Below are 22,517 nucleotides of genomic sequence, written 5' to 3'. Positions count from 1 at the left end.
GCTCGGTTTGCTTTGAGAGGTTATTTAAAATTGAGACTGTGGAGCGTAGGCAGTTAGCGTACCAGCTAGTTGGTTAACTACGGTTTTGCTAGCACAAGCGTACACACTGTACTAAAGAAGCAGGCAGAGTGCGAGGACGCATCTTCGAGGTTTGCTACGAATACACGTCTTTGAACATTGTTGTGTCTTTGCAATGTCGGTCACCCATTGTTTAGTAGATAAACACCAGTAGCCTTCTCTTTAAATTAGGCTTGGTTTGTGTGTCACACTGCCGGACTAAGTTTTGAGGCAATCGGGTCAAATTCACCAGGTATCGTACTTTCTGGATTATTATCCAGGTGTGCCGCCAACCTGTTTGACCCCCTGCTTCTAGTTACTTCTTTATAGTAAGTGAACAGGTGTACACACACACACACACACACACAAAAACAAAAGTGGATTTAAGTGTCGGCGTCACCCAGCACACGGTCAGGAGGGGGGAAACGGGGTCGCAACTACCTGCCAGGATGACGGACACTCGCCGACGAGTCAAAGTCTATACCCTCAATGAGGACAGACAGTGGGACGACCGTGGGACCGGACACGTCTCCTCGGGCTACGTGGAGCGTTTGAAAGGCACGTCCCTCCTGGTGCGAGCAGAGAGTGATGGTGAGTAGACGATGTGATGGTAACTTTTGGGAGGGAGTGTTATGATAAACCATTGTATTAGCTGCTCAAAACAAGCACTGGGACCAGGCGTGTTACTTGTGTGTTGAGAATAGTCTAACCCAGGGGTCTCCAACCTTTTCTTCACCTGAGAAGCTACTTTGAAAAAAATGAAAGTGGCCAAGAGCTACTTGCATTTATTTACATGGCACACATCAGCTGGATTAAGACATTCACATCAAGGTCCAAGAAAAAAAAACATGAATATTTTACACTTCTTTTTGTGCCACATAGTAAGCTATGTTGCTGAAAATTCACGTCAATGCCCAGGAAAACATTACTACTTTACACTTGTTTTTATGGGCCAAATACATGAATAGTGGGAAGAGGTGCGTTTACTGTTATCAGATTTATTTTTATTTTTAACACAGTCAGTCAACCTATAGGTGAGCTACCCCTGTAGCTCCCGAGTTACCTGTTGGAGACCCCTGGCCTAACCTATTGAAAGTCAGTTTTCAAAACTTAATGAGCTGCCCCTTGTTTTTATTAATTGCAGGTTCCCTACTGCTGGAGTCCAAAATCAATCCAACCACAGCCTACCAGAAACAACAGGTCAGTTTACATCATTTCGCAGTGCACTTGTTAAGTTTTTACTCTTTCTGCGTGATGATTAAATTGGCTTTGTTTTTCTTCTATACAGGATACATTGATAGTGTGGTCCGAGGCGGAGAATTATGACCTGGCACTCAGCTTCCAGGAGAAGGCTGGCTGTGATGAAATCTGGGAGAAAATATGCCAGGTAACTACACATATCTTTGTGTGGGTGTGTGTTTGTCTGCTCCATCTGTGTATGCACTGTTATACACTGTTGTATACACTGTTGTTTGGGTGATAGCTTATTTAAGTATTCACATTATACTGTATGTGTGTCTGAATGTAAGGTGCAGGGTAAGGACCCGTCAGTGGATATCACCCAGGATGTGGTCGATGAGTCTGAGGATGAGCGCTTTGAGGACATGTCATCCCCTGGTCTGGAATTACCGCCATGTGAACTGAACCGCTTGGAGGATCTGGCTGAACTGGTGGCCTCATCACTCCCATCACCACTGCGGCGCGAGAAGCTGGCTCTTGCTGTGGAGAATGAGGGCTACATTCGCAAGCTCCTGGAACTGTTTCATGTGTGTGAGGATTTGGAGAACAGTGAGGGACTGCACCACCTGTACGAAATAATTAAAGGCATCTTCCTGCTCAATCGCACGGCACTCTTTGAGGTTATGTTCTCTGAAGAGTGCATTATGGACGTCATTGGTTGTCTGGAGTTTGACCCAGCACTCCCACAGCCAAGGCGGCACCGGGAGTTTCTAACTAAGACCGCCCGCTTCAAAGAGGTGATCCCCATCTCTGATCCTGAACTGCGTCAAAAAATACACCAGACGTATCGTGTGCAGTATATTCAGGATATGGTGCTGCCCACGCCCTCAGTTTTTGAGGAAAACATGCTGTCCACCCTGCACTCCTTCATCTTCTTTAACAAGGTGGAGATTGTGGGCATGCTACAGGTGAGACAAAACAAAGGTTGTTTGTTTTTGCACTATTTTTACACCACATTTCTCTTTAAAATTAGGCTTTTTGCTCAAGCAAATAGTAAAAAAAAAGGATTTTAGGTTGATACCAAGAACATTTTCAAAATAAAAACAGATGTGAGTAATCCTAAAATAGTGTCAAAGCAGTAATCACTTGAAATTACAGTAATTGTAGGAGTGTACAAAGGTTTCAGTTTTGGCTGATTGTGCTCTTCCCAGTCTGAGTTTGTCTGCTAGTGTGATCTTTGTGTTTTTGTATTGTGTCAACTCAGCAGTGTTTATGTATGGCTGTCTCCATAGAGATAGAGAAGTGTTGTGTAAATCAGTTACGCTGGGCTAGAGATAAACTGAAACTAGGACGCTGTTGACTCTATGGATAACTGTGCCATGTGAAATTCTGAAGTCCAACCCTGATATGAGACTTGTCCTCCTCATTTCCCACGCGGCTGTCTTTTGAAGTTAAAGTGAAGAGATCAAATGTTTTGATCATTGAAACCATCATCTGCTTTATCAGATGGCAAATCTACTAAATAGTACTGGTTTGTCAATTCAAAGAGTATGTGAACAGTGCATAACCAGTCAGAATAATCACCCACATTTTGTGAGTTTTATGACTTAGACAGATTTCTTTCAAATTAACTGCAATACATTTAAAGGACTGAACAAAACATGTGTTGTGTATCAGTGGTTTTGAACTGAAACTAAATCAGTCACTTTTTGGATTGGTAGTTATTTGTATCTTAGTTTACTTTTTGTATCTTACCCCAGGTTAAGTGTAGAGGTAAAGGTTTCTTGTTTCTCTATCCTGATCTGTTAACCCTTTATGTGAAACTCATTCACTCATATTTTGCACTTCCCTTGTGATGTCAGGATGATGAGAAGTTCCTGACAGACCTCTTTGCACAGCTCACAGATGAGGCCACAGACGACGATAAAAGACACGAACTGGTATGCCAGACTTTCAGCCTGGATCTTTAATCGATTCATTGATTCATTTTCTCCTTGTATCATGTCTGAGAGTGTGGTTCTATTTTCTTGCAGGTGAACTTCCTAAAAGAATTCTGTGCATTCTCCCAAACGTTACAACCTCAAAACAGAGACGCCTTCTTCAAGACGTTGTCGAACATGGGCATTCTACCGGCACTAGAGGTCATACTGGTGAGTGGATTAATCCAAGCAATAAGCATGAAGGAATGGCAATTGGGGAATTTTGCTCCAGATTTTGTGGGTTGAAACAACCCCATCACCTACAGCTGCTGCCTCCTCCTCCACTCAAAGTGAATCCAAGCTTGATTGCAAATCCCCTTAGTTAAAAATAGTAATCCAATGTTGAAATCGGCAGGATAAAAGCTTGCTAGCTAACTTAAAGACATGACAGAATCCAGTTTCTAATATGCACTCTGGAAAATGTCTAGATATCTCAGAAAGACTGCCCCTGAAAACTCCCAGAGTTAGTTGGTCACACACGCACCTCCCAGTGGGATATATTTACTGATCTTTAAACTTGCTGTTAAGAAATTGTATGTGTTTATGAACTGGACTGAAATGAATACTGATAACTCTTGTGACCAAAAAGGCCATCAGAACAAAATATAGGTTGTTTTGGTCCTTTTACATTACCGTAAAATCTGGTGTCTATAAGACACACGTTTAATGCCGTTTCTTTACATCTTAAAATTTAGCTGCTTCTTATACACCGGGCGACCAATATACCAGCTGACACGCGCAGTCATGACCGTGGGTGCAGCAGCCACCTGGCGGAAATAAAAATACTTCCCCAATTGTTGTGTATTGAAAGCTGATTGCACTCTGTGCTGGGAAAGACAGCAACAGAGACCAGTCTGGCTGCGCGACTTTTTCACATCTCTTCTCCCTCACAAGGTCATAATCATGCATTTACAGAAAACGGTGGTATATTGTTCAATAAATAAACAGTGTCAAGTGATCTTTTTATTGAAAGAGTCCTAAAGAGTGGCCAGCAGAGTCTGGCAGAAAGCTCGCAGGGGTCTGTGCTTCACAACTTTCACTGCAGGCTGAGAGCTCAACTAGCTAGTCGGCGTGCAAACTCACAGAAAGTGAAAACAGACTGAACCAAAAGAGTGACACAGCTGTACAGAAACTGCACGTTGTAGACTTCGCTGAACACAATAGAAATCGTCATGCAGGAAGACAGCTAAACTGAGACCTTCAAAAACAGGGTGCGTTATGTATACCGGTGCGACTTTTATTCCTGATTTAAAGGTAATTGTTGTAATGACTGCCACTGGATCACTGCTAGACAAAGGATTTTACGACACGCAGACCCGAAGTGTGTTAAATAATGATTTCCCACCGTAAAGATTCAGAGTTAGTGATGTAGTTGATATTTAAAAGACAGAAGGATGTTTTTCCTATTGTGGATTTTGTATTGTTTCCTGTGCAATGCATCTCTTCTCATTAATTGAGATGAGTGTATATTTTGGTCATCATGGTCCCTGAAAGACTAAACAATAAACTAAACTTTATAAACTTGCAGTTTAAAAACACCAGTTTTGCATGTAAAGGACAAGATCGCTTGAGGCATGCGTTCTCACATCAGCTCTAAATACTAGAGGTCTGGCAGGAGAAGCTCCGGGTGAACTCTGAGCGAAAAAATGTGGCTGTTTGCATTCACACATACAGCCCCTCCAGCAAATATCAGAGTTTTTCAGGAGTTTTCTGCAAGTGTGAAATTTTCAGCACTATGTGTGTGAGAAACACTGCATTATCAGTGAGTTTCCTTCACATTTGGCAAAATGCACATTTGTATTTATGTGTGTTTTGAGGGAGAGAGAGAGTTGGATTGCAAGTGTACTCAACAGTGCAAATGTTGGTTGTGTGACATTTCGGGGCATTGTTAATATCATTGTGAATTTATATGGGATTCTCCCACATAGTGAGTGCCACTGCAATTTAGTGAATTTAATATTTTGTGCGTGATTCCCACAATCCAGTGCACAAATTGCAGGTGTTTTTTCTTTCTTGAAAAGGCAAATTAAATCTTAATTCAACAAAACTAACATTTGTAAATTGTCTTTTGGCTTGCTTTGGATGTGTGACAGCTGCAAGGAGAATCTTCTGGTTTCAGCAGACCCATCACATCTTACTTGGTTGTACTATCTATATGTAGAGTTAGTTTTTAATTGGGCTTATCAACACGCTGTGATTTTTAGATCTGTATTGAGGGGTTGCAATGCCACATTTTTTAACAGTTGCTGACTGTTAGGTATAAAAGTAATACTGATTTTGATAATGTTAACAACCCCAACTCTACACACAAAATAAGAAGAATAGGTCGACTGTGTTCGTCCTGGCTTTGTGTTTGTGTGGAACTCATCCAGAATGTGGGGCTTTTCTTAAGCCACTTCTCTTTAGAGGATTAGTTTTTCTTATTGGTGAGATGACCTGATCACTGATTAACAGAAATCAAACTTAAGTGTCCTGTGTGCACCTTGTGTCGCAATCAGGTAAAAAAAAAAAAAAAAAGATTGTTGATACAACAATATACTTTAACATCTAAGCACTGTAGGTTTGCCCCAGCTGGAGTCATTATCATCTTTCTCTAAACATACCTTAACACCACTGAAAAGGCTTATTATATGTTAAAGTGAACAGTTTTTATTTGAACACTAGTGTCCTGTGTTTGTTGAGTGGTTACTTTGCTTTTACCTGCACACCAGTGACTGCAGACAAACTGATCTGATGCAAGAGGACAGACAAAACAGAAAAATACATTTCATTCAAAGAAAATAGCAAGTTTCCTGCATCTTACCAGCCTCTATGCCTCCAACAACCCCAACAGCACAATTCACTCTTCTTTTTGAGTCATTAGGTATTTGTTCATGTTGTGTGTAAAATGTATGCTTTACGGTTTTACAATCCATTTGCAAAGTAATATTGACATCCTCCCTTGTATTTTCTCACACACACACACACACACACACACACACAAAACACTAGAGTAAAACAAATATATACATTTATATCTGTAGAACTGTTCTGGTCCTTTTTTTTAAATTATTAATACGATTACACTTTCTTGATCCCTAAAGGTAAATTCACGGTCCACTGACAAAAATATTTTTCTTTTTATGAAACAGGGAATGGATGACGTTCAGGTGCGTGGGGCAGCCACAGATATTTTCTCTTATCTGGTGGAGTACAACCCCTCCATGGTACGAGAGTTCGTCATGCAAGAGTCTCAGCAGAATGATGATGTAAGTAAATAAACACAATATGCCAAATATGTCAGAAGTATTTTCATATATTATATTAACACGTGTTCTGTCGTTAATGACTATTTGTTGGCCTTTCAGGACATCCTCCTGATCAACCTGATCATAGAACACATGATCTGTGATACAGACCCAGAGCTAGGTGGAGCGGTGCAGCTGATGGGTCTGCTACGGACTCTGGTGGACCCTGAGAACATGCTGGCTACTGCAAATGTATGTTTGTGAGTTGCTCTATAAAACCTCAGATTATACAGGAACGACCGTACACTACACCTGAGTACTTGTTAGTCAGAACCAGCCTTTTCAAAAGCGCTTTGATACTGATCTAACCGTTCTGTAGCATTTGGCAGCATTTGTAGGATAGTACAAAAGAGATGTTATGAATTGTCATGCAAGTGCAAATTTGCGAGAAAATGTGATCGAAATATGCCAGTGGCTGACACAATAGAGTTCAGATACAAGTCAAATCAGAAAAAGAAATAAAAGCTGGATTTTCCTGCCTCATCCATTTAACAGTTTGTGTCTTCACCTCGATTATAGTTTTGTCGTGTAAGGTTCAGGAAAGTCAAATTCATGAAACTTATATTGTAATTTTTTGTTCATTTTTTCCTTCCTAGAAAACAGAAAAGACAGAGTTCCTGAGCTTTTTCTACAAGCACTGTATGCACGTCCTGTCTGCTCCTCTGCTGGCCAACACCACGGAGGAGAAGCCCAGCAAAGGTATTGTGTGTGAGTGTGTGTAGATGTGCCTGCAGTTGTCCATCACTGTTCTTAATTATTACATTTTTATGGTATTAGTAATTTACTATGTATGGAATTGATGATTATTTACCTGAAGTATTTTACTGATTAATGATCTTTGATATTTGTTACTGGGTCAGAGCACTGTGAAATTTCCAACTGGGACAATAAAGTTCATCTAATCGCTTATTGAATACCTGCGAGTTGAGAGTCTGTACTAAAATTTAAAAAATTAAAAATCTTATGACCATTTACCCAGTTGGAAATCTGAGACATTTTGCTGTTCAAACTTGTGTCCTTTTCCATATGCAGCTACAAAAGATATGCTTTCTGATGTGTCTCTAACCACCTCTGCAAGTCAACAGATCAGATTGCTTCTCCTTTAATCTCAGACCCTCTTTATGCTAGATTTACCATGAGAATAGGTGAAAGGTGCTAAAGCAAGTCTTTTTTTCTGTCTTCTATTAGATGATTTTCAAACATCCCAGTTGCTGGCCTTGATTTTGGAGCTGCTGACATTCTGTGTTGAGCATCACACCTATCACATCAAGAACTACATCATCAACAAGGACATCCTCAGGAGGGTACTGGTGCTCACGGCCTCTCAGCACGCCTTCCTGGCACTATGTGAGTCATATAACCACAACACGATTCTTTAATCCCTGTAATTGGGATTTAATCCTTCTAGTTTATACAAAGTATTGGACCTTTGAGCCTTTCTTTTAAGATCATTTGGATATACTTCAGTAGTTTTGATTTGTTTGTCATCCGTCTGTCCTCAGGTGCCCTGCGCTTCATGCGGAGGATCATTGGTCTGAAGGATGAGTTCTACAATCGTTACATCATGAGAAATTTCCTCTTTGAGCCTGTAATCAAGGCCTTCCTCAATAACGGCTCACGCTACAATCTCATGAATTCAGCCATCATTGAGATGTTTGAGTATGTCCGTGTGGTGAGTGTTGCTTCATTTTGCCTTTCCCCTTCCTTGGTTAGGAATTGGAAAGAGATAAATCGTTAAGATATCGCTCTGTTTCATTTTCTTTCTTGATCTGTTGTCTGTCTCCCCAGAGTGGAGCAGCTTGTCAAACCTGTACAATATAGAACCTTTTAAAACCACTTCTGTCTTTCTGTTTTATAAGATGCAGGGCTTAATGCAGTACATGCATTGATTAACTGTTCAGCTCAGTTGAAAGAGTACTTGTTTGTCAAGCTGAGATATCGAATGTTGTTTTCCTACTTTTTTGAGCAAGTTAATTAGACAAATTGATTACCATCTAGCCAGTCATTCCAGTACCCTTAGATTGTAGAATAAAATACCAAATGTTTAAACCTTTAGTACATGAAAGGCTCTTCGGATTCATTCTAACTGTTTTGGTTCGTTTTCCCTCTCTTTTTCTCCTTTGCTCTCATTTCCTCCACACTTTATTCCTCCTCTGCCTCTTTTCCAAACTCTTAACTGCACACTACACTTCTTCTTCATACTTTCCCATCATTTTCCTCCTTACTGGGGCTCTACCCTCCTCTCTCTCCCCCTCCCATTGCTCCCAGGAGGATGTGAAGTCTCTCACAGCTCATATAGTAGAGAATTACTGGAAGGCCCTGGAGGATGTGGACTACGTCCAAACATTCAAGGGCCTCAAGCTGCGGTATGAGCAACAGCGAGAGAGGCAAGACAACCCCAAACTGGATAGGTAAGAAAACCAATACTGCACTACTACTGCAACTCTAAGGCTGCCAGTGAGGATTTCTTCAGCTACACAATCCTTGTTGGCATGTTTGTCTTAAAGTAATGGGAAAAAAAGTCAATATAGCATCCACCCAGTTGTAGAACTTGCATCAGTAAGCGGTTAAAGTTATCCAGATATCGTGTCTTGTTCAGTATGAGTTCTAGAGTCTAAAACACATTTATGTGGGGTTGACAAATTAACTTGGCATCTTCGATTTTGTTCTTTTTATTTTCTGCTTTCCTCAGGATTTGTTCATGTGTACTTTAGTAGTTTTCTTTCTTCATATAGCACCTATTATACAAATGTTGTTGTGCTTCTGTTTCACATCAACTGAGATCACACTGTTTCATTATATATTGTGTAGCAGATTGTGTCAGTCTGAATTTGCACATAAAGTGCAAACTGCCTGGGGGTGAAGCTGGTTGACAAATTGAAGAAGTTGTACACAGCAATATATGCATTCTGTTTTTGGATCACTAAAAGTGGCGCATTATCTCCTCCAGCATGCGCTCCATTCTGAGGAATCACCGCTTCCGTCGTGATGCACGGACACTGGAGGACGAGGAGGAGATGTGGTTCAACACAGATGAGGATGACATGGAGGACGGTGAAGCAGTGGTTCCACCTTCTGACAAGATGAAGACAGAGGAAGACCTCATGGAACCTATAAGCAAGTTCATGGAAAGAAAGAAATGTATGTATGGAAACGCAGTGCTTTCCCCACTTATTAGAGAACATTGAAATAAAACAGCGATGTGAGAGGATGATATTGAAGGACAGGATGTATTTGATTGTACTGGAGGTTAAGGGCTTTTGTGATTGAGGATTTAGAATCATGTTTCTGGTATGTTGGATTGATAATTTGTAATAGGATTAACAAATCACTGACTTCTCATTTATATTGGTCATATCAGTGAGAAATATCAGTGTAGAGTCAAAGCCTTAAGGTAAGATTAAGGAAACTGATGTGAAAAGACTTGTTTTCTGTTTTATCTGCCAAAGGTAGACAGGAAGTGATTAAAGCAAAAGCTTCTATAAAACCCAATTTGGGAAATTTCATAGGCCAAAAAACAATGAGATCATAATGTACAGGATTGGTGTCGGACTGCTTTGACATCCTCTTAGCTTTATCTAACAGCCCTAAAGTGTGATCTTAAGTCAGGCAAATTTCCTTTTTGAGAGACAAACTCTTTCTTTTAAAAAAAATTGTTGCCGTCACAAAACGCGTCAATAACATTAGGTCAGCATGTTTCTGAGCAGTAGAGCTACCTCTTGTTATCCTGAAAGTATTTGTCTGTGTTTTTATGGCATCTCGTACAAGAACCTGATGTTGTATGCATTGGCTCGATTTCACATTGCTGTACATGAGCTTCAATGAGTCGCCTTAACAATAAGACAAAATAAAATGTCCAACTTTTATATTCATAGAATAGAATGCCTTTATTGTCAAAGCACATTGCACAATGACATTTGCTGTGCATCACTTAAAACAAAAAGCGAGTGCATTGAGCACAGTCTTCAGTGTTGGAGGAACTTTGGATATTGCACCTTACAAGAATATGATTGCACATGAAATGTCTTTGCATCGCGATTATTCAAGCACATGACATGTTATTGCATCAATATTGAACATGGGGTTTTATTTCACCAGGAGTAGCATTGCACATGTAATGTTATTATTACCGCTAAAGTATATTTTACATTTCATATATTAACCCTGCTTGTTCGTCCTGTTGTGCTGAAGCTGAGGGGGTTTGTGTTGGAGGCAGTGTTCCTGTCAGGTTCAGTTTAGTGACGGCTCTGGTGTGGAAGCGTTTCCTTACCCTTCATGTGCAAGAAAAGTATTCCAGATTAGTTTGTTGTTTCATTCACTTCCCAATTAATAGAGAATTAATTACTTAAACATAAAAGTAGTTGGCAGATTATTCAAAATGATTTTTACTTACAGCCCTTACTGAGTGTCTCAGTAACAATGTTTACAATGATTACAATAAGGGACAATTTATCTTACTGTATGCCCTGCTCCACAAACAACTGCTCAAAAGATTTGTTTGTAGAGCAGGGTACTTTCAAGAAATACATTCACTGGATGAGTTGAAAACAGTTCAAATAAGGTTGAAATGTTTCTTGTAAAAGAATGCTGTGGTTGCATTTAGATCACATCATTAACCAATGATGTGTAGAAAAAGGGGCTTTAAATTTTGACCACCTCTCTCTCTTCCCCCAGTGAAAGACACGGACGACAAAGAGGTACTGGGGAAGTCGAGCTTATCAGGCAGACAGAACCCCAGCTTCAAGCTCGCCTTCTCCGGCTCCACTAAAACCAGCCTGTCCAGCCCCCCGTCGTCTGCCTCATTGAACCCAGGTTCGCCAGGATCACCAGGTTCTCCAGGCTCAGGGGCGCGGAGCTCCCCATCCACTGCAACTGTAACCACAAAGGTACCTGTCAGCATGTTAATGTTCAAAGTGTTGGTCTTAAACTAAAGGTGTTTCATGTGAGTTCTGTCCACTCTGCGTTCTAGTGTGTTAATAAAAACATTGACCTATATCCTAGAAGTAACATGTTACTTTTTCTAAAGGCAAAACGTTGTATAAACGTCTTAAGTTTGTAACAAGCGACCTCTGAGTATGACAAGTTTGTAGTATAATCCCATCCAAATGAATTTGCTCACGAGGACAAGATTTTTGATGTGGGGTCCCTTGTCTTTTTCAGGGAGGTTTAGTAGGACTTGTGGACTACCCCGATGATGATGATGATGAGGAGGACGAAGATGAGGAGGACGGAGAGACTAAAGAGGACCCTCTGCCACCTTCCAAGAAGTCCAAACTGAGCTCCTAAAGAAGCTTCACTGTCTCAGCTTGTGCTTTGTTCAGACAGTTTCAGCTCATAGACTCAGCACAGGAATGATCAAACTTGTAAACAAATTGAATGAATGAATGAAAGCCACCGCTCATCCTCAGCTGGTGGCCAAAAGAGGAGCAGACTGAACGGATACGAAGCCTCCTCGGACTAGCCCACTTTATACAAGTGCCAATCAGGAAACCAGGAACGACAAATCGTCTGAAGGGCGAGACAGGACGTGTGAAAGTCGGGGGAGAAAAGATCACACTTGAAACATCGTCAGCAGACTCAGTATGAGACAGGATGGTAACTTAGCAACTGGAGAAAAACACCACAAACATAAACACAACGCAGACTGAATTCCAAGAGAGCTTGCGGGCTCGGACCATAACCCATTGCCCCTTGCCCCCCCACTCAGGGAAGGACATCACAGCGGCCCAAGCGGGTCGGCCAATTCAGACCCAGAACCACCACTCGCACCCCCTCCTCGGAGTTCACCTTCCTCCTTGTTTCTTTCTCCTTCTTTACTCCTCTGCTCTTCCTCCCTCTCTTTGTCGATTGTTTTTCGTCCCTCGATTTTTTTTATTTAGTATATAGGACCAGACGGGAGGCAGCATGTGGCAAAGAGCTGTCCTTGTTGTCGTTTGATGATGTCATCAGTGTCGTCGTTTCCTCAGCGGAGGTTCTTTCTCTGAAGAGAAAAAAAAAGCCAGCAGTTTCTTCATTACTTTCTTTTTGTTCTCTATTTGTCTCTCAATCTTTCTCCTGTTTTTTGTAAATGACAACAAAAGAGACCTGCCTTTAAATGTTCAGGACGTTTTCAGTCACACTTGAACAGGTTTTTAACGACCTCAGTAGGTGAGCTAGTTTTACCCTTTGCCCTTTGAAACTGCAGATTTTTTGGAGAATTTGTAATCCCGTCTTGATTAAAGATTGAGTGGAATTCTAGATGTGATGAATTTTGTCATATCTTCTCATTTTTTTCCTTTTACATGAGTGTACACTTAGTTGTTCAGAATATTTGGGACCATTAAAATGATCTTTGCTGTAAGATGTCCTACTACCCTTTTTCATAATAAGTGTGTCTTTGCTGCATCTTGCTGTTATTTATCTATCTGGGTTTTGTTTTTTACAACAAGAATGTCCTTCTATATTTCAAACAAAGACAGAGCAGCTGGATTAAACATGACTCAGCCATCTCTCCTCGGGCCCCTTTACTCCTCTAGTATTCCTGTGAAGCTGTAAAGCTAAACTCTTAAACCGAGACATTTGTTTTGATTTACATTTTTTTTAAATGTCAGCAAGTCCCTCAAACAAATTAATTTTGCGAAACCGTGTAGACCAATCCAAAGTGAATGGTGAATTAGTTTGTGCTTGGACTAACATGAACAAGTGTTTATTTTCACTGCTACCAACAAGTTTGACCAAGAATCAAAGAAATGCAACTATATTGAAAAAGTTCAAAAAAAATGTTTACTTAAATTAAGTGGTTGAAGTCAGCTGCTGATGCCTTTATCATCCACCAGGTGGCACCCTTTGTTTAAAAAAAGATGCAGTGCACGACTCAGTGGGTCAGGTGGGTCATCTGTACTGTGAAATACTTACTGTGTACTGTATATGATAATGTTGTCATTCTTTACCCATTGATGATTTAGATGCTTCGGTTACAGCTGGTGAATAGGAATACTTTCAGTACCGCTCACGCAAATACAAAAGGGGGAGTTTTTGATCAGTGGGCAGACTCGCACTCCAAAAAAAAAAGGCAGCTTCATTTTACACTCATGATCACTTTTTCATTTAACCATAACTGAAACATCTTTAAAGTTGTATTTAATTCCATTTGTATTTGTTCTGCACATGTCAAAACACAACGTTTTCTGTGAATGACGTTTTTCACTATTTTTATCCCAATCCATGTTCGGAAAGGAGCAGGGAAAAGAATAAACCTTATTTTGCCTGCCCCTTACGCAAAAAGAAAACAAGAAATATCTAGATGGTCTGTCCAATTACAATGACTTGGCAACTAAAACCACAGCAACATAAAAAAAATCTGAATAATTTAGAATCTTTGACTTCACTTCCTCTTAAATAAGGTGGAAAACACACAAAACACACTGCCAATTTCATACAGTCTAATAATTCTCTCCTTGTACGTTTTCTTGTGAAATATCTGAACACAGCTCTTCATTATTTAAAGAATTCCACAATTTGATCCCAACAAAAGAATGAATGAAGTTGACATACTTTAAAACCTGGAGGGAAAAAAAGCAAGATTATGTTGAGATGAGAGATGACTAAATCTGCTTATTAATTTTTTCGCTTCAACATACATGTATGATTAATTTCAACCACATATTTAACTGACCATCATTATGTTGCGTATCGTCACTGTGACTCAGTCATAAAATGGGTAGCTTTGATATTTTAGTATCAAAACTTCTATCTGCATCTCTCATTAGGACGTTCAGGTGTTATTTCTTTGTTGTTGTTTTTTTTACAGTGAGTGAAAAGAGTTTAGTTAAACTGTCAGCACCTCCCAGTGTATGTTGTTACCCCAGTGGGAGTTTGAGCCTGACTCCAAAACAAACAGCATTAAGGCCACCAAGGAGTCACTGTTTAGTCCTTTCAAGTGCATTGTGGCCGTCAAACATTGCTTATTAATTAAAACCTGACAAAACAGGATCACTCGGTGCTCAGCGTGCAGCGAGAGCCGTCACACAACGCCTATTATAGCTCTCATTGACATGAAAGCCATCTTCAGACAACGGCAGCTTTTAAAGGAGAGCTCCTCCCTGCCAGCCTCCGTTTGCTCCTCAGCAGGAGTGTGGCAGAGTGTGAGTGTGTGATCTCCCTCTTTGCCACTGGAGAGGCCCAGCCTGCTCCCGGTGCCAGCCACCGCTCCACCAGAATGTTGGCTGCACTTCCAGTGCCAAGGCGCTCACCCGGCTCTGCCCGCCTGTGTGTCTGCCAGACTGTAGTGTCCTCGTCGGAGACACTGCTGTCCAGCTTCCTGCCGGGCCAATGAAAAGCCTCTTTGACAGCTCTCTTGATTGGCTCCTCTTCTTTGGTATCCAGGCTGCCAGTTATCACCTTTCACTGGATTGATCACATCAGAAGATCCTCTCTTAAAGTATAGGAACTGATAATGACCTGTCTTTTATATTGAACTGTTTGGCCAACATTGTAAACATATTTTAATGGGACAAGCATTATGACTTTTTTTTATTTCGGGTGATAATAGGGATTGTCCAACTCTGAGTCAGATCTCCAGATGTTTCATAGTCTTCTGTTTACAACCAGTGGCTTAAGGCAGAAGTCACTTGAATGATTCTTTTAGGGGGACATAAGAAATACAAGGCTACATTTAGTTCCAAAATCAATGATTCAATGACACTTGATTGTATCCCAAAAAAAGATTTACCCTGAGGGTACAGTTTCTTTTCACCCAAACGATCCCACTCCCTGCTCTGCATCATGTAAGTATACACTTTTAGTTTGTGTTCATTTGAACAAGATCTTGTCTGATGGTTAAAGGAAAAGTAAAGAAAAGTCTATACAGTAAACAGCATGTGACATAGCTTGACATAACAGATATAATCCTTCATTATTCAACCCTTTTTCTACATCAGGGAAAGATGGGTTTCCAAATGAGGCTTTCGCCAATTCAGATAAATGCAGCCACTCTGTTGACCAAGATTGCAGATTTGAATGACAACCAAACATTAGAGCTACTTTGCTGATTGAATAAAACACGTCTAACCAAAGTGAAGAAACATCAGCTAAGATCAAGCATGTTTTTGTATGATTGTGGTTAAAAGATAAATTTGCTAATGAAACATTGATGTGATCAACAGTGATACTTCACATGACTACTGAGATATCACTGAGAAAATAGCAGAGATTCATTCCTGTTTAACTTTTACATCTAATATAGTATGCTGCATGTTTTACGTTTTCATCATCTTTAATAAATCATCAATTTAACAGATATATAGTGACATTTTACATTACTCCTAGTTCTGCTATTGTATTGAAATGGAACTAAGCACATAATGTTCTGCACATCTTAAATTAGTTTATGATAAAATGAAATGATAAATTAAAGTACATTATTTCTAGCTATTTCGTTTTTTTGTTGCATCAAAATGAACCAGGCCTCTAAATTTCAGAGCCTTTAATGCAGTAAACTGTAAGTTAGTTGTGTCTTCATGCGTATTATTACAGCTATTCACTGTTCCTAAATTAAGTGAAAGTCTATATTCTTATTTTTGGGATATTTTGGGGATACATTTGAATATTAGATTATGTTTGGGGTATTTTGATTATTATTGTTTAAATTCATATGAGTTATTTCCATTCGTTTATTTTGCTACTTGGGGCATAAGGGTCTGTACATGGGTGTGTCTATATAGCCAGGTAGCCAGGTGAGACTCAGGTAGGCCCCTAATGGGTTAATGTTTTTTGTTTTTTTTACCAGGAAGCCAGGACGCAATGGCAGGATAACAGGGCAAGAGAGTCTTTTTGTTGTTTGTTGCCTGCTTGATGTCTCTGGACAAAACAAACCACCCTAAAACCTTCAATCATCACCTGGACAATGGACTTATTCATATATCCTGCGTAAGATTCGCCCTCTAGGTGCCTCAGTGGCTTTATTACGAGTTTGTGTTAAGTTTATAATTTGTTTGGAATTTTTGTTATTTATTGACTATAGATATCGCCACTACACGTATCTTTGTTTAAAATAATTATAGCACTCATTTTAGTAAGAGTGGATTTGTATTTACGAGGAAGCCGATAGGGGGCGATAGAGAGCATTTTTGCAGCTAAACTGTAGGATAGTGGAGCGAGTTGAAGGCCCTCAAACTCTTACTAGCCTACATACTTTCTGGGAAGTGACTTTAATGGATCAAAGTAGATATGGCATGACAAAACAGTGAACTAGTATATTAATCCAATGTAAACCTGTTAACCAAACCTGGATATGAAATAGGAAATGAGGCACACATGCGGTTTTCAGAAACCTAGCCGAGGTTGTCTAAACATCGGGCAGTAAGTCCACCCCTCATGTCTCCCCGCAGAGCCGGGCGTCATGGCGGACAATGAGCCGTGTTTCCCTGACACAAAGTACTCTCTGTGTCCGTCCGAGACTCCCCGGCTTTAAATGGAGGTGAATGGCCGTGTTCAGCACAGCACGTCCGCCGCTCTGAGTGATTAATCACCGCGTAAAAAAAAAAAAACGCTGGAGCAGGCCGGTCCCTGAGGTGGGGAGCCGGCGGCAGGCCGACAGGGACCCCTGACCGACATGACGCCCCGGGTCAGCAGCAGAAGCAGCATCCGTCGGTAGCAAATGAAAGAGAGGAGAAAAGTCATCATCCGTCACATGTGGTTTACATTAAGGCGGAGGTGAGATACAGTGAAGAACATGACTCCATCCTACTTTTCATGAGCTCCCCCTTTTTTTAGGTGGGTGACTGACCTGCTGTCTGACTGATACATGAAGTTACAGCAGGGTTGGCTTATCTACTTGCAGCCTCATATTTGATTAAATACAGTCAATTCAATGAAATGTCCCTTTAAACTAGACGCCCATGATTCACAGGCCTCCATTAAAGAAATATAAAAGTCTCCAGAGAGGTGGAACCAACTGCAACAAGTAGGCTCTATTCTTGTTTTTTTTCCAAGGGAATATAGTAAGCTTGCCTGCCAAATGAAAAAAAAAAACTTTCTTAAAATATTAACTGGGATATAAGTAGGCCTACTTTCCTTTAACTGCATCCTTTCTGCAAAGCAACATGCAGCAATTCCAAACTTTTTGCCAAGAGAAAATATATCTGCCAACTTTGTAATGTTTGGTCATGAAAAGCCAAAAATGTATTTTGTACAAGTCCTTCAAATGTAAACATTTCCTGCCGAAGCTTGTTTCAATTTAAAAAGAATGACTGTACCTAATTGATGTATAGCGGCCTAGTCAAGCCTTAGTATCTGCTATTTTACTAAATAAGACAGAAGCCGGAAACGTGTAATTGTATGTACTATAAATGAGTCTTATTCTTTAATAACCCCTTTAATCATCTAGTGAGCCCTTAGATTGACCCTGCTACCTCCTCCCTCCCCCATGTTGAGGACCAACTCTGCACACATTGGCTCGACTCATAACAAGCATTCAGTGAAGCTCAACACTGAAGTTCAGAGCAGACTTAACTGTTCCTAAACGTGCACCATAAACCAGCAGTAAGTCCATGCTTCCTTTGTGTCCTGGTTTCAGGCCGCAGTCCCTTCATAACTCTTGTCTGTCTAAGTAACGAGCTTTCCCATGGAAGCGTTGGGAAGCTGGGGTATTTGTGGCTGATCTGCCATTGCTAAATGTTAAGTGGTTTGTATTGTGCCTCAGCAGGGGCACAGGAAACATGGATGTGAATATAAGAGCTCTTGGGCTGCGTGTTAAATGAAAATGTCACAGTGATAAAGAGTGCACCTTCCACATCCAGGACTGTGTGTGTGAGTGTGCGTGAGATGGGTCGAAAGTATACTTCGGGAGGCATGCCGTAAATCCACACCATGAGCTGCAGATAGCTGCTCACTCGCTGACTAAAAAACACACACACACACACACACACACACATAAACACATGAACACATGCTTGGATCTATTCCTAGAAGCAGCGCACTTTCTAGGAGCTCACATTTAATGGATCCCCTTGTAATGTGCACTCGCATATTGGGAACTAGCAGACAAAAATCCCCCGTCCGTTTCAATTTCTGGGCCTATTAAAAGCGTGTTAAACTCACACTGAATAAAATAAAACCAACTTCAGGAGCCCCTCTGGGCGAGTATATCGGCCCGAGCTAGAGGTGTTATTGAGAAATGATTCTGTGCAGAAGAGCGCTGGGAAAACAGAATGAGCGTCTGTGAAGAAGAAGAAAAAAAAAGGAGAGAGAGAGAGACAGACTTCCAACATTTAAAAACCACCCAGGGCAACAATGTAAAAGACTGAAAAAAAACATGATGTCTGAGCTATTGAATTTGCCTCACGTAATATAGCATGAATGAAGCCCTTAAAGGTATCAGTTTCCAGTCAATAAACAGGGGAATCGGACGAATGGTTCAGCGGGAGTTGAACATGTGGGACCAGTCTCACACACACGAACATACACACAATGCCCCGGTCAGAACACTACTGTGTACTTTCAACTCACAAATCCAACCTCTAGCTGTATGTAAATGTCTTGGCAGGCTTTCTGGTAACACAAAACTACCCAAACACGACTTTTTCCAAATACAGTAGCAGTCAAAATGGTGTTTGACTTCCACGATTTGTGTCCTCTTTTGTTTCTATTTTTTTTTTTTTTTTTGAAAGCTTGTGTGTAATCAAATCTGTTTCATTTTCCCCTTTCTTCTTCTTTTTTTTTTACAGCCGTGCATGATGGATCCTGCTGCTGGAGTGTCTGAGGCTTTTGACGGCGGCTCTTGTGTCGTGTGGCGTTGGCGTCTGCACTGTGCCAGGCGGCGTGTGTGGTCAACAGGCGACAGGCAGAAGCTCCCTTCTTGTTTCAAGTCAGTGGCCGCCCTTTTCTTTTATTATTATTTTGTCTCCGTGTCTGGCTGACCTCAGATAGCTTTTTGCCTACCGTACGTATGGCATGTGCCTCTTTTATTAACTTCTTCAGTCACATTTTAATCGACCTTTTCCTCCCCCCTCCGCCCCCTCCGCCCCCCCCCCCCCCCCCCCCCACGCTCTTACACCTCATCTTTCTCCCCTCCCTCCCCTCTTGTGGCCTCAGGGCATATGGTTTGGCTGGGCAAGAGATAAGAGAGACGTGTCAGCCTGTGGTACTGAACAAACACATCTTTCATTTTCTCTTTCTTCCCTCCTTTGACTCATCTTCCCCCTCTCTCCTCTCCTCTCCTCTCCTCTCCTCACTCTTCCCTCCTCTCCTTTCCCCAATCTACTCACCTCTTTTGTCTTTCTAACGGCTGGGTGCAATTAAGAGCAAAATGCCTTTCGCCCAACTGAGAGTTGCAATATATTTGCGGCTGATGCGGAGGGGAGGAGAAGGAGAGAATGGGCTTCAGATGCTCTCCAGGAGCAAAGACGAAGGAGGTGGGCGGAGGGGGGAGGGGGAGGGGGGAGAGGGGGTGGTGGAATGAGGGGCTAAAGGAGAAGAGACAGATCTCCTTATGCTGAATGAAAGACCCTCTTTCCTCCCTTTCCTCTCTGGTAGGGCACATCAGAGGCATGCGCTCCTCACTTTTTATGGAGGGAAAAGTGGTTTCCACCGAACTCTGCTTCCATTTAACTTTGGCTTGCTCACCCTACTCTTTGTACACACACACACACACACACACACACATACACACACACATACTGTACACACTCACAAGTCTGCAAGCGCTTACATTTGTGCAGCACATGCACGCTCATCCACATACTGTACACATGCTGGATTTGCTTTGATTCCTGATTGCTTTTGGTTTCTGCGGTGGCTCGATCAGGTTACTGTTCAAACTATGTGCCAAGCCAGTGTGTATGAGTGTGTGTGTGTGTGTGTGTGTCTGTGTGTGTCTGTCCAAGCTTTTGTGCGCACAAGTGTGATGATGGTTCCTCAGCCAGAGGTGGGAATAACACAGTTTCAGCTGCTATTATTAGCTTGCTTTTCCACAGGCTGCCCGATTCTTTCCCCTGTCTCCTGTCTGACAACAGCGTTTCATTATCATCTGGCTCCAGCTATCACAGGGAGCGACAGGGAGGACTGCCCCGCTCTCAATCCAACAAGGCTTTTTATAGGCTCCGCTACTCCTGCATACATTTTTGTTAACTCCCGTCAGTGTGTCAAGGACTTTGGGATGCAATAGTTCCCAGAGGCTAGCGACACACTTACTGAGGCCCTCATTCAAACCCTCGCGCCAGTGCACCACGGTTGGCAGCAGCAGCACCCGTGACCACTGAATATTTCAAGGGCACAGTGCGGGCTGCAATCCTCACATATCACACATTTTAACACAGCCGCAGCTCCTCCAGCAGGACAAACATGTACACGCACCCAGTCCACGACCCCCCCCCCCCCCCCCCCCCCCCCCCCCCCCCCCCCTCCCCCCTGCCCAGCTGATTATCAGCCTCACAAAGTGTCTTCCATTACAGATAAGTGCAGCAGTGATATTGACAGGGTCAAGATGGACCGTCACTGCCTTGACCTTTGAGGCTATGATCTATTTGACCGGCCAGATGGTCAGAGAGAGAGAGAGAGAGAGAGAGAGAGAGAAAGAGAGCGAGAGAGTTGACTTTTATCGGCATTAAAAGTGAGCAAAGACATTTTCTTTAAATCATAGTAGACTTACTGTGAGGGGATCAGCCCAGAGAAAGGGCTTTTGTCCGCCTCTGAATGGAAACTAAGTACATATAAGCATCATTTGAAAGATTGTTGAACACGTTAGTCAATGAGGGTCAGAGGAACTGCCTTGTCAATCACTAATGTGTGTGTTTATGTTTGAGAGTGTGCATGTGCAGTTATGTACAGGGATGTTATGATTGCATGTGAGTTGTATAGCTACGAACTAAAATAAACTTCCATTGAAAAAAGAAAAAATGAAAAAAAGCGCACGCCACAGGCTGAAATCAAACTGCAAGCCCTCCTTTCCCCTTGTGTTTAATTTCTGACCTGAGACCAGGGAGATGTTTGTTTTGCCATGTTGTGGATGTGTCCCCCGAGGTCTCTGGGGCCGGCCCGGGACAAGAGGACTTTGAGCTTTAGGGGATTCCGTGTGACGGCTCCTTTGTGGTGTTTTGCACTGACCTTGGATCGGTAAAGTTCAGGAGTTCAGGCTGGGGGAGTGTAGGAAGTTAACTCCTCGAAACTGTCTACGGTTCTGCCCGAGACGCAGTAAATTTGTGCGGTTTTGTATTTTTGTTATGATCTGCTTTTGAAGTTTTTCAACGATCATCTGTCTATTCACACATAATTTAAATCATCAGTGAATCTTGACCTAAAATATTGTGTTTGGGTCAAACTCTTAATTTGTCTCTTCCTTCAGACACACACACACACACACACATAAACACACACACACACACACACACACTCACACACACACTCTCACACACACAAACACGCTTTCATTGAGAGGATGTGAGCCGTTAGACACGCTGCATCATTTCATCAGCCTTGATTCTTAGTGTGAATTTATGAGGAATGGTGGCAGCAAAGAATCCATGGGGAACCGTGTTTCCTTTTCCTATTACAGTACCAAGCTTTTATTGTTCCAACAGACGCAGAGGAGGTGCTGATGGTTGGTGGTGTTTGGGTTCAGTTAAATCCCGGACCCGCTGGTCATGTCGCTCACGAGGTGCCGCAGCGTGAGGATCTGATTCAGGCTAATGGGCTGAAACGGCTCACTGTAAATGTCACTGGCCTGCTGGGTGGTCATGTTTGTCAGGTGGGGTATAAACCCAACTGGTGCTGAAAAGGTTTTGGACCTGGTCCAGAAAAAGGTCTTTAGTCGGTCATCAGGCTTTTTCTGGAGAGATATGAACAGCACGGCCAGGGGAATGTAAGATTTTCTTTAATCTGCGAAGAGAATGTTACTATAACTTTCTTACAATCTCTTGTGTGCAGCTAATCTCAATAATTGGCTTTAAAAAAAAAAAAAAAAAAAAAAGACTTTGCCTTTAACTTTTTTGAAGCAAAAAAGAGGCTTTCCCTTTTTGTCAGTCCTTTCTTGTTGCAGTAC

General features: G+C 41.7%; 2 protein-coding genes across 3 annotated transcripts in view; one reads left to right on the top strand and one right to left on the bottom strand.

The window, feature by feature from the left end:
• The window catches only part of sod2 (superoxide dismutase 2, mitochondrial), a 167,309-nt gene that overhangs the window by 122,653 nt on the left and 22,139 nt on the right, over nt 1-22,517 (bottom strand). The gene's annotated exons all lie outside the window — the stretch shown is intronic.
• smek1 (SMEK homolog 1, suppressor of mek1 (Dictyostelium)) lies at nt 253-12,842 on the top strand. Of its 2 annotated transcripts, none has more exons than XM_061051938.1 (15): nt 253-648; nt 1,202-1,257; nt 1,346-1,444; nt 1,587-2,204; nt 3,099-3,176; nt 3,270-3,386; nt 6,347-6,463; nt 6,563-6,694; nt 7,099-7,201; nt 7,691-7,849; nt 8,005-8,174; nt 8,771-8,913; nt 9,453-9,643; nt 11,177-11,388; nt 11,663-12,842. In XM_061051938.1, the coding sequence occupies exons 1-15, from the start codon at nt 507-509 to the stop codon at nt 11,786-11,788; spliced, it is 2,463 nt and encodes an 820-aa protein (XP_060907921.1). In that variant the 5' UTR covers nt 253-506; the 3' UTR covers nt 11,789-12,842. The 2 variants fall into 2 exon arrangements, with proteins under 2 accessions (XP_060907921.1, XP_060907922.1); XM_061051939.1 differs by having other exon boundaries at nt 254-648; nt 8,774-8,913.

Source organism: Labrus mixtus, chromosome 12 (genome assembly GCF_963584025.1).
Source record: "Labrus mixtus chromosome 12, fLabMix1.1, whole genome shotgun sequence".
In the NCBI taxonomy this organism is placed as follows: Eukaryota; Metazoa; Chordata; class Actinopteri; order Labriformes; family Labridae; genus Labrus; species Labrus mixtus.
The sequence above is the reverse complement of the archived record's forward strand: the minus strand, read 5'-3'. Positions and strand labels throughout refer to the sequence as shown.

Coding starts and splice junctions, on each gene's coding strand:
- smek1 (XM_061051938.1), top strand. CDS start 507: ATGACGGACACTCGCCGACGAGTCAAAGTCTATACCCTCAATGAGGAC. Junction 3,387..6,346: donor CGGCACTAGAGGTCATACTG/GTGAGTGGATTA, acceptor TTTATGAAACAG/GGAATGGATGACGTTCAGGT. Junction 7,202..7,690: donor GGAGGAGAAGCCCAGCAAAG/GTATTGTGTGTG, acceptor GTCTTCTATTAG/ATGATTTTCAAACATCCCAG.